The sequence below is a fragment of the Mus caroli genome, unplaced genomic scaffold, assembly GCF_978045245.1.
Source record: "Mus caroli unplaced genomic scaffold, Mus_caroli_1 scaffold_4, whole genome shotgun sequence".
Taxonomy (NCBI): Eukaryota; Metazoa; Chordata; class Mammalia; order Rodentia; family Muridae; genus Mus; species Mus caroli.
Genome location: NW_028227259.1, coordinates 143,910,026 through 143,921,880, shown reverse-complemented (window position 1 = coordinate 143,921,880; position 11,855 = coordinate 143,910,026). Strand labels below are relative to the sequence as shown.

The window sequence follows — 11,855 nt, the reverse complement described above, 5'->3', positions numbered from 1 at the left end:
ACTTCCCTTCCCGGGCCACATTCTTGGGACTTGGCAGGTCTTCCTGGCTGTTCTGGAGTGGCAGTCGATAAGATCAGCTGCATTCCACAAGGGTACTTCGAAATGCTGGGCAGGAACTAGAGAGTGGCCCTGTTTCCCCGAGCCGTGCATTTGTCTTTCGGGGGTTTGGGGTGGTGGTGGGGTTACATCTGTCCTCATCAGTTCCCCCTCTTCTCCACTTTCTCTTGTGCATTTGAGCGTTGTTGGGTAGGTTGGAATCTAGGGGACATTGGCCAGGAGCAGGGAATATGTTTAAGTTAATTATTAGTTTTTGATGGGGGCTAGGGGCTGTAGCTAAGTTGGTAGAACTCTTACTTAACGTGCATAAAGCCTAGAACCCATCCCCAGCACCACATAAACAACGTATGGCGGTGGATGCCTGCAGTCCCAGCACATAGGAGGCGGGAGGATCAAGAACTCAAGGCCAGCCTTGCCTTTAGAGCAGTTTTAAAGCTAGCCTGATCTCCATGAGGTTTTCTCTCAATAAATAAATTACTTTATTTGTAGAGTTACATGAATATAATCTCTTGCCACTGAGAACCTAGCATATTGCAGACATCATTTTATTTTATTTCTGACACAGTATCTTACCCAGACTAGCCTTGAATTTGCGATCCTCCTTTGAGTCTTCCAAGTGTTGGAATGACAGAAAAGAGCCATCTCACTGATCGCCCAAATATGGAAAGGTGGCCACGTTGAGCTGGGGTGGGGCAGGTGGTCTGAGTTCACTTGAAGCTGTGGTTCCTGTGTGGTGAGCCACAGGTCATCTCTGTCAGCACAGGTTCCGGTGCCCTTTCTGGTACCCTTCCCATCCCTTCTCATCAGTCAGTTACCCTGACTGCCCGCCAGGGCCTTTCCTGTCCTCGGTGGAAACAGATCTTCCCCCTAGTAACACGAGAAGAGCCAGGCTTCATCTCCAGCTGCAGCTAGGCCTTCCGGCCTCCAGATGATCCCGATGTCATTTTCAGTTGCTCTTAGCAGAGGACAGCCTGGCAGGCAGTGACACAGTTCACACTCAGAAGATCTCATCACGGTCTTCTGTTGGTGACAAGCTGGAGTATCCAGGACTATTGACTAACAGAGCATCTTCCCTAACTAAAGTCCCCTCTCGGGGCCCTAGCCACAGGCATGTGAGCAGTTGCCCTTAGGAAGGCTCCAGAAGCAATAGGAATTGCCTGCACGTGTGGGAGCAATCAGACGAGTGGACCTGCCAGGCTACACCAAGCCCCTAGTCTTTTCTGTGGCCCTGGGAACCCTGCTCCCCACAGCCTCACCTTCACCCTCTCTAGCCTGAGACTTGAGGAGTTCTTGTGTCAGAACAAGCCTGCCATAGCCCTGCTGGTACTCTGAGCCTTACGCAGATCACCTCGGGCACGAACGGTGGCAGCTGAAGAGACGGGAAGGAGAAGGAGGTGGTTTTCCGGCTGGCAAGTGCTAAAAATAGAGACGCATGAGTCTGAATTCCTCCCCCCCCCCAATATCCTGTCCTCTCTTAGCCTCTGTGCCAGAGATACTGTTCCCCACCCACCAGGGCCACTCTCACTGCTGACTAGGTAGGAGGCAAAGAGACGTGACGCCACCATAGCACAGCACAGACACTGTGTCCTCACCTGGGGGTGTGACACCTCCAGGTCCCAGTTGTCATCATGTGCCTCTGCCTGATACACAGACCCACAAGGGGTCACCTTTGCTGCCTGAGCCATCACTTAGAACCATTCTACTGCTCTGAGTGAAAGGGGACATTCTAGCTGAGAGTCACAAAGCAGAGGAAGGACTACAGTCAATGAAAAACACACAGGGCTGCAGGCTAGCCCACTTCAGCACCGCATCCTGGAAAAAAGGTGGAGCTTTCAGAGGCCACCAAGGGCCCATGAAACAGTGTGTAGGAAGCCCCGCTCCTGTGAATAGTGTCCGTGGCTGGAGTTGGCCTTCAGGCATAACAGGGCTGGTCTTCTGGGTTGACCCCAGTGAAACAGGCACTCGCTTCTCGATAGACAGGTGCGGTCTTAATGCTGCAAAAATCCTAACACTAATGGCGCTAAGGATAAGCTCTTTAAATCTAGTAAGATGTTCATTTCCCCGTATTAACAAATATTCTGAGGGATGGGCAGTGAGACCCCATTCCTGGTGCTGCTGGGCTCTCCCTTGCTTGCCAGGCTGTCTTGAGCAGAGGAACTGTCAGTCAGGTGAGCCTAGTGAATGACCCTTCAGGCAGCAGCTGGTTTAACTCTTTGATGATATGATGGAAGCTGATTGCTCTAGGCTCCTGAAGGCAGGACTGCTGCAAACACCTTGGACCAGACTCTGCTATCACAAGTGTGTGTACTCAAGATGAAACCATTTGCCCTTTAGCCAGTGGGCGGGCGCTTCCTCTATGCCTAGCAGAGGGACTTCAGAACCTAATTGGGAAGAGATGAGCCTGTGATTGGTGGAAATAGAAGCCCTCATTTGCACACTAGGTTTTCTGTGATTGGGGCCAATACCCTTTTCTATATAAGCAGGCTAGTCATTCAGCTAGGAGACAGCTGCTCCCATAATGCTGTGGTATTGGCAAGCTTAGTGGTGGCGCACACCTTTAATCCCAGCACTTAGAGGCAGAGGCAAGCATATCTCTGTTTAAGGACAGCCAGGGCCACACAGAGAAACTTTGTCTTGCATCACCCCAACCCTTCCCACTTCCATCCCCTGGCAAACAAAATGCTGGCAAGGGACTGGGGATGTGGCTCAGTGGATAAAATGTTTGTTGTACAAATGTGAGAACCAAAGTTCAGATCCCCATTGATCACTAAGTGTGGCCTAGTGAGCATGCCTGTAATTCCAATTAAGAATGTGGAGATGGGGCTGAGAGATGGCTCGGTGGTTAAGAGCACTGACTGCTCTTCCAGAGGTCCTGAGTTCAAATCCCAGCAACCACATGGTGGCTCACAACCGATCATTCATTGCACCGATCATTCATTGGCCATCGCCGGGGCTATGAGCAAGAAGAAGTGCCCCTTCCAACCTGGCTACAAGGACTGGAGGAATCTAGAATTGACTGCGGTTTAGTGAGCAGTCATCTCTATAATGATGTTCTTCAGTGTGGCTCCCTCAGGGAACCTGTGCAGTGCAAGGCAGATGGGCTGCCATGAGGGTGGCCCAGCCACAACCAAAGTGTGTGCGTGCAGTCACCTGTGAGTGCAGGCCAGAAGTTAACTCGTGTCTTTCTCAGCCTCTCCTCACCTTGTATTTTAATACTAAGTCTCTCCCTGTCCTCGTTAGAGTTGCTGTTGCTGTGATAAAACACCATGGCCAAAGCAACAGTGTTTATTTGGTTTATACTTCATCATGGAGGGGAGTCAAACAGGGCAGGCAGAGACCAAGAAGCAGAAGCTGGCCATGGAGGGAGCTGCTTACTGGCTTGCTCCCATGGTGTGCTCAACCTGCTTTCTTATAGAACCCAGGACTACCAGGATGGCACTAACCACAGTGGACTGAGCCCTCCCACATCAATAACTAATTAAGAAAATACCCAACAAGGCTTGCCTACAGCACAATCTTATGGAGACGTTTTCTCAATTGAGGCTCTCCTCTCCAATGATTCTTACTTGTGCCACGTTGGCATAAAACTAGCCAGTATACTTGCTCCTCCTGGCACTCACCAATTAGACTAGGCAGGCTGGCCAGAGAGTTCTAGGGACCTTCTTGTCCCCACCCCTATTCCCAGGATTAACAAGAGTGAGCCATGTCAGACTCTACTTGGATGCCTGGTGTGTTGGGTAGTGTTAATTGTCAGCTTGACAGCACCTAGAATCTCCTGGGAGACGGGCCTCTGGACATTCCTGTTCTGGATTATCTTGAGTATGTTAATTAATGTGAAAAGACGAGTCTTTATTTTGGGCAGGACCGTCCCGGGGCTGGGCACGTGACTGTGTAACCCGAAAGCTGAGCTTTCGTCTCTCCCTGTTTCCTGACGCCATGTCATCAGCTGCTTCAACTTCCTGGTGCCTTGACTTCTCTGCTATGGTGGACTTGGCCTTAAGCTGAGAGCCAGAATAAGCCCTTTCTCTCTTAGGTCGCCTTTGTCAGAGAATTGTATCGCAACAGGAAGAGAAACTAAGGCTCTGAGGAGCCAAACCTGGGTTCTTGTGTCTACAAGGCAAGCATCACACAAAAGCCATCTTCTGCCTCTTACAGAAGCTCCAGAGGGGTTTGCACAAAGGCTCAGCTCGCTCGCCTTGATTCTAACATCCTTCGGCAGGCTTAATGGAAGCTCGGCCCCGCTTAGTCACTCAGTTGTGTCCTGTGTGTTCAGCTTAACTGTGCTCCACTTGGCGTAGAGGCAAAAGGAATGCTAAGAGGTTGAGGCTATCTTGAGCTAAAGAGTGAGACCAGGGTCAGCAAAGAAGACTTAGCCAGTAAAGGCTCCTGGCACCAGGCCTGAATTGAACCCCAAGAACCCAGATGACAAAAGGAGAGAACCAGTTCCCTTAAATTACCCTCTGCCCTCTGAGATTCATGGCACGCGCTCTTCTGCGGTGGCATGTGCTCACCACTCCACCCACCCCCACCAAAGGAAGATCATGGGCCAGTAAGATGTCTCACTGGGTAAACATGCTTGCCACTCGACCCTGATGACCTGAGTTCAACCTCTGGAACCAAGAGGGAAATAAAAAAGCAAGAGGAAGCCAGGCGCAGTGGCACACACCTTAGGAAGCAGAGGCAGAGGCAGGTGGACTGGGAGTTCAAGGCCAACCTGGTAAATTCCAGGACAATCAGGGCTATACAGAATGATCCTGTCTCAAAGACGGGGGTGGTGGGGAGGCAGAGAGAAGACTCAGTCATTAGGAGCATTGGCTGCTCTTCCCAATACAAAGGTTCAATTCCCAGCACCCATATGTGGCTTACAACCACCTGTAACTGCAGTCCCAGAAGATTCAGTGCCCTCGTCTGGCCCTCACAGGCAGGCGCCTGGTATGCACATGTATGCACATACATGCAGGCAAACATCCACACACATGAACAAATAAATCTAAAAAGAATTTTAAAATAGGAGAGAAAAGCAAGCCAGATGTGGTGACAGGCAGCTGTAACCCTGGCACTCCTTACTTTTTATTTATTTTTATTTAAGCCCGAGTTTGAAGCAGCTTGTCTGTGTATACACCGTGTTCCACAGTGCTTGCCAGAATCCCTGGGACTGGAGTTCCAGCTGTGAGCTGCAGGGTGTGGGTGCTAGGGATTGAACCCAGAATTTGGGGAGACAGGATGTGCTCTGAATCACTGAACCATCTCTCCAGCACATAAATAATTATGTTTTTTTTTTTAAAAAGACCCTTCAAGCAGTGCTCACCCCCACCCTGCTGCACCAGGAGGAGTTGGATTCCCTGCAGCTCTCGGCATGGCTACAGACGGGTGTATTGAGAGGTGTTGTGAAATTCAATGCAGGGGTCAGGGGGAACCTGGCGGTCCCATGCCAAGTGTCCCCCTGAAAATTACACATGTGACAGACCTGGTATAAAAGAGGTTTATTTGGAAAAAGGAGTTGGGGGTGGGTCTGGAGAAGGGGTGGGGCAAGAAGAGCTACCAGGGCAGAGAGCCAGGGAGAGTACAGAGGACAGAAAGAGAGAGGAAGAGAGGCCTGCCAGGAGCACGGGGACAGGGGTAAAGAGGGAAAGAGAGAGGGAAGAGGGGCTGGGGTAGTGGGCAGTCCTCTTCTGTTGCCAGGTCACCCGCACCTGGCAGGGTGCAGATAGTGAAGGCAGCATGTGATAACTATTGCTAGGTGTCTGGGAGGAGTCTAACGGAATTGTCTGTAAGCCAGCAAGGTGTCTTGTCTTTTTCCACACCTTTAGTCAGTACGGTGGAACACACCTTAAATCCCAGCACTCAGGAGGCAGAGGCAGACAGATCTCTGAGTTCAAGGCCAGCCTGATCTTCAGAGTGAGTTCCAGGACAGCCAGAGCTACATAGTGAGACCCTGTCTTAAAAAAGAAAGCCAGGCGTGGTGGCGCATGCCTTTAATCCCAGCACTCGGGAGGCAGAGGCAGGAGGATTTCTGAGTTCGAGGCCAGCCTGGTCTACAGAGTGAGTTCCAGGACAGCCGGGGTGATACAGAGAAACCCTGTCTCGAAAAACAAAACAAAACAAAACAAAAGAAAGAAAGAAAGAAAGAAAGAAAGAAAGAAAGAAAGAAAGAAAGCCATGTAGAAAGCACTGGGTGGGGGAAGGGCTTCCTACCTCTTGGTTCATACGTTCTCCAGGGTTGTCACCCTCACCTTCTCACTAACAAAAATAACAAAAAGAATGCACCACAGACCTGCCTTCCGGCTAGTCTGATGGAAGCAGCTTCTCAGTTGCTGTTCCTTCCTCATCCTCAGGGACCCTTGCTTGTGTCAAGCTGACTAAAACCACAACTAGCCAAGCTAGCCAAAGCACAGAGGATGTTCTAGTGACTCCTCTTCTTTTACCTTTGCTATTTTCAACGTTGTATTTTGAAATACATAAGGACTTCCTGGTTGGAAAAACAGCACAGAGGTTCCTCCTAACTACCGCAGCATCCCCACTGGAGCACAGCGCTGTGTCTGTGGCCGGCCCTGATACCGCAGGTTCCCACATCGCTCCAGATATGCCAGCCCTGCTTCCCGGTAGCCCTTACAGATCATCATCTTCTCACGGCCTTGGGAGCAGACTTTCATCACATGCCCCGAGGTCCGCCTTGGTGCATCTCCATATTTCCTTCACTGCTAAGGTCAAGAGTGTGGAAGTGCAGCTTGTTCTTAACTACCAACTGTAGGTCATTTCCTACTGTCCTTCTTGTATGGGCACCTGGCAAGGTGTCTTATTCTAGTAATGACAGCACCTGGAGATTGAGGCAGAAGGATCGCTGGATTTTCCCCTCTCATTCATGCATTCATTCAGAGTGTGTGTGTGTGTGTGTGTGTGTGACCCCTCTGGAACTGGAAATGCCGTTGTTTGTGGGTTCTGGGAACCCAACCGGCCTTTTGTAAGATCAGTAAGTGCTCCCAACCCCTGGGGGCCTCTCCTAATTCCGTGTTGGGATCTATGGAATACAAGTCCGCAGCAAGCTGGAGGGTGGCTTGGCAACAGCACACGCCCCAGCCACAGCCTAGGTTATCCAAGGATGCGGCCACCCACGCCCCCTACATACAATGAGCCCCCTTGGTTCGGGCACGTGCCCCGGCAGAGGCCACGCCCACACACCGTGGGCGCAGGCGCGCCTGCGTCACTGTCCAGCCGGCTGGATCTGGTTCCGCCCCAGTCCGGACTCGCTGCTGTGAAGCGTCCTGGGTCCCGACAGTTCGCGCCAACGACTCCCGGCTGCCTTCGAGCGAGGTCAGTGCGCACCCGGGCGCGGGCGGCGCCAGGTGACCCCGAGGCATCGGTGGTGGCCTCGCTCTGTAGCCACGCGAGGTCGTCCAGGTGTCCCATCTCTCCACTCCCTGCCTGCCCACCCCTGAGCCCACAGCCTGGGCCCCCGCTCATAGTCTTTTTAGACTTTGAGCCTTAGGCTTTGAGACCGCTTGCCAGGTTAACATGCCCACCGTGAGGACCCTCCTGGGTGTCCGCGGTGTGTGCAGAGCCCTGACCCAAAAATCGCAACTTATGACTTACGTAAAAAACTGCTTGTGAACAGTGGGAGGGGCATAACAACAAACTTTATGGCACTTAATGAAGTCCCTGTGTAATGTTGATTTCATTCTTGCCTGCTCCACTAGCCTGGGTTTTTTTTCCACCTCCCAAGAGGCAGACTTTGTTGCAGGCCTTCTCAATTGCTCCCAGGTCAGCCTTTCTGCAGGAACTCCTTAAAGTCTGTGGGGAAGGTGGTATAGTTAGGGTCTGGAGGCGAGAACTTGGCAGGCTGTGCTCACAGGCTGACACTCGCAGCATCACCGGCCGGGGGCAGGAGAAATAGGATCACAGGCTGCTCAGCTAATGTGGGAGCCTGGTGGCTGATGGTCTTTGACAGTGCATAATTGTTTGGGTTTTTTTTTTTTTTTTCCTGCGAGACACCATTTTCTGCCCAGTTGGTAGCTGTTTGCACCCATACCTTGGATGACTCCCGCACTTTGCTTAATGGGCTTTTCAAGCTTTACAAGTCCGGTCTGCATTATAATAGCAAGATCAACACAAAAAAGTAGCAACTATAGAGGATCCCGTGAGTGTTGTTTGTGCCCCAGTGTTTGTTCTGGTCATCTCTGCCCTCATTGGCTCAAAGCTGTCTTCACATTTCTGCTGTTTAAAAAAAAAAAAAAAAAAGTGCAGTTTTGGATTGCTAAGGAGTCACTTTCCCAGGTGAGCAGAGACATCTGACCTTGCTTGCAGGGTGGTTGCTGGGCCCATTGTAGCAGGAGAAATGGCCTTTTCTTGGCTACAGCAAGAAAGCTTCCATGACCTTAATGTCACTTGGGGGGTCCACCAGGCAGTTTGGGATGTGTGGACACAGCTGCTCTACCAGAGGAAGCCAAAATCAAAAGCATTTTGATTACCGGCGGACTCAAATAGAATTGGGAGTGGGGCATGTGGAAACCAGACTAGAACAAGCATCTCTGGGTGGTGGGCACGCCGGGAAGTTCTAGAGAAGGGGATGTGGGTACCTGGCCCTGGCAAGAAAGAAGGCCTCCAGCTAGGGCGAAGGAGGCAGGCTGCAGCTGAAATGAGACTGAGTCTCGCTTGGCTCAGGGACGCAGCGCAGGCTCTGCACAGTGTCACAGGGTCTTGTGTCAGCAGGCTTTTCCTAGCCTGGGAACACTCAGTTATAGATGCAAGCCCCTCTCCTTCACTTCAGGGTCTCCTACTGCAGGGGTCTGATTAGAGACCTCCCTATCTCCCCCACTGCAGGGCCCTCTGCCCTGCCTGTTGGCTGCTTTCTGCCACTTCTGAGTACACCTGGGTGGGAGCTTATTGTGTGCCTCACCCCCACGCCCGTGATTCAGGTGGCAGGGGCTGACTCTGTCCTTGCTCTTGGACCAGGAGCTTCACTGACGGACAAGTTGGGCTTCGCACTTAAACTTGAGCCAGAGCTGCTGGGACCAGTTCCTGTGATCTGCAGGCAAAGTTTTATCTTCTGGAGCCAGCCCCTCAGCCTAGTCAAGGAAATCTGCACCCCTGCCCACCTGTTCAAGCTCCTGGGGTCTGTCTGCTCCTGTGTTGGAACTGGGGTCATGTGAGATAGCAGTGGTAGAGGTTAGACCTAGAAAACCCATGGAACCTTTATAACCTTGTTGGTGGGGCCAGTCAGCCTGAGTCAGGTGAGCTGAGGCCAGAGAGCCAAGAAAACCAATGTACAGTCGGGGACTCACAGCCGAGAGGCCTCGTGGTCTGTGCTGGAGTCTGTGAGAAAGTCAATTCTCTGGGCAGCCTGAGGCCAAGACTAGGTTTTAGCCTGTGTTTAACCCCCAAGTAAGTGACACAGGGTGTTTCTGCTGTGACTACAGAAGGATCTGTGGCCTGGACAGAGCCTGGGCTTGGTGGCAGTGACAACATCACCTCTGGGGATTCGTGTGTTCTGTGGCAGCTGGTGATGGCCCAGTCTCCTGTATCTCGGAGAGCATCAGATCTGCTGCTCTCTTCCGCCATTCAGGTCACTGAGGAAGCAGGGTGCTGCCTCCGTCATCTTTGTCTTTTTCAAGCATGGGGTTTAAGTAACATTTTGTGCATTTGAAAAGTCATATCTAGAAGGGGATCCCTAGGTGGGTGTGACCCTTGCCTTGGCACCAAGGTGGTGAGAGCACAGCTGTGCAAAGCTGGACGGGGTGGCCACTATCCCTGTCCTCCAGGAGCTCACGTATGCCTGCCTGTGAGCGCCTCGGCGACAGAGCCGGTGTCCACCCCTGCACTGTCCACAGACCCTTGACTGCAGACCAGGGTGCTCAGTCGCCGGCTGCTCATGCTGTGCCTTCTTGAACTCGATTGTGCAGATCTGCAGGTTGTTCCGTGGTACAGAATGGAGGGGACTCTGGTTCCTCTGTGCAGTGATGGTGATGCAAGGCACTGACCCCACCGGGGTCCTAATCATCTTAACCTACGCAGACACTGAGGGGGGGAGGGGAGGGGAGCCAGGGAGAGAGCCTTCCAGGTCTCTCCCTCTGTGTGTGACCTATGGCCTGGCAGTTGGTGTCCCTGGGTCCCTTCTACATCCACTGTGTTTCAGTAATTACCTCCAAATAGAAAGCTTCCTTTAAAACAAACCCTCTCCCCTCTCTCCATCATTTTGTTGTGCTTTTGCTATGTCTTCTGGAAATCCTGCTGCTGAGTGAGTGCATGGCCGGGCAGCAGTCTGCTGATTCCTGCTGCTGAGTGAGTGCATGGCCAGGCAGCAGTCTGCTGATTCCTGCTGCTGAGTGAGTGCATGGCCGCCGGGCAGCAGTCTGCTGAGGTGTGTGAACTGGAATGGGCTCTCAACTCAAGGTTGAACACCTCTGTGGGACCCTGGACTCGGGTTGACTCCAACTGAATGGAGGAAGGGTGATTCCGGGCTGGGGAGTGAGAACAGAGTCCACTGGCCTTGGCACCCAGCTTGTCAGCCTCTGCAAGCTTCCCCCCTCCCAAACATCGCTGTCACTTGTAGGCCATTCCCAATGTCTGGGGAACAAGTATAGGGGGTGATAGGGACCAAAGACCATGCCCCAGCCTTGGAGGCACCACCTGGGTATGTGATAGACAGAAGGCCAGGTGCCGGGCTCCCTCGGCCATCTGCTGTGCCCTTGGGACTCTGTCCTGTGTGAAGCGGGTCAAATGACTGGATTCCCTGCCACTCAGCTGCGCCCCTAGTACAGCTGCTCTGGTCACATGATGGGGTGGGGACAACAGAGGGTCCTTCTACCCTCACCTGTGTTCATCCTTACACCTGACTCAGTCATTCCAAGAAAGAGGGCCCTACAGAGCTGTGTATCTGGCACTGGCTACCAGGCCCTCTACTGCCAAGGCCTATAACTAACCTTTGAGGGGTTTTTATTTATGTTTGAGACAGACTTGCTAAGCTCAAGCTAGCCTTGGACTCTCAATCCTCAGGACATATTCACCAACCACCTCCATAATTCCAAGAACGTTTGAACAAGATGTTTTTGAGCCCACTGGATGCTCAAAAACATTGGGCATTGACTGCCTCCCCAGGACAGCACAAATCCCTATTAAAAGAATATACTCAGCCGGGCGTGGTGGCGCACGCCTTTAATCCCAGCACTCGGGAGGCAGAGGCAGGTGGATTTCTGAGTTCGAGGCCAGCCTGGTCTACAAAGTGAGTTCCAGGACAGCCAGGGCTATACAGAGAAACCCTGTCTCAAAAATCCAAAAAAAAAAAGAATATACTCCAGTCACACTGCCCCAGCACAGGTGACGCCCTGGCCAGGGCCAGCAGCTCCTTCTTCTAGCTGTGTGGAGAGGGAGAACATCTCTTTGCCCTGTGAACTTCATTTGGGAAGGACAGTGGGCCCTTGCCCTTCCTCCTACACAGAAGGCCTCTTTGACCCCCATAGAACCCAAGGGAGGGGCAATGGTGGGGTACCTGAAGCTGGGGTTTGCTGTAGCACCCACCTTTGTGTGCCTCCTCAGCGCCTGAGGCTTCAAAAACAGTAAGGTTCAGCCAGGGCTTCCTGACTAAACCTGGAACAAACAAGAGAAGCAGGCCCACGCAGTTGCCCTGGTTCAAGGCTGGTCCTGGCTTTACACACCACCTGGTGAGGGCAAGGGAGAAAGTGCCGCCTGGAGTCTTTGAGCTGGCAGAAAACACCAACTCACCAGGATGCCCCTGCTTACAGATGGTAGAGGTAAGCCTCCTCACTGGCAACAGGCACAAGCAGGCCAGACTCCCGTTACCAGTG

At 52.3% G+C, this 11,855-nt stretch overlaps 1 protein-coding gene across 4 annotated transcripts in view; it reads left to right on the top strand.

The window, feature by feature from the left end:
- Positions 1 to 11,855, top strand: part of Chlsn (cholesin) — a 101,775-nt gene that overhangs the window by 80,915 nt on the left and 9,005 nt on the right. Inside the window, exon 1 of one of the 4 annotated variants that reach the window (XM_085837387.1) lies at positions 7,285 to 7,368. The exons of 1 other annotated variant lie outside the window; for it this stretch is intronic. Coding sequence is in view for 2 of the 3 variants with exons in the window: in XM_029477288.2 (XP_029333148.1) it covers positions 8,089 to 8,328 (240 nt within the window). In the remaining variant the exon portion in view is untranslated. Of the gene's footprint in view, positions 1 to 7,284; positions 7,369 to 7,846; positions 8,329 to 11,710; positions 11,802 to 11,855 lie in introns of those variants that run through there. 2 more of the 4 variants (XM_029477288.2, XM_085837386.1) reach the window with 2 other exon arrangements.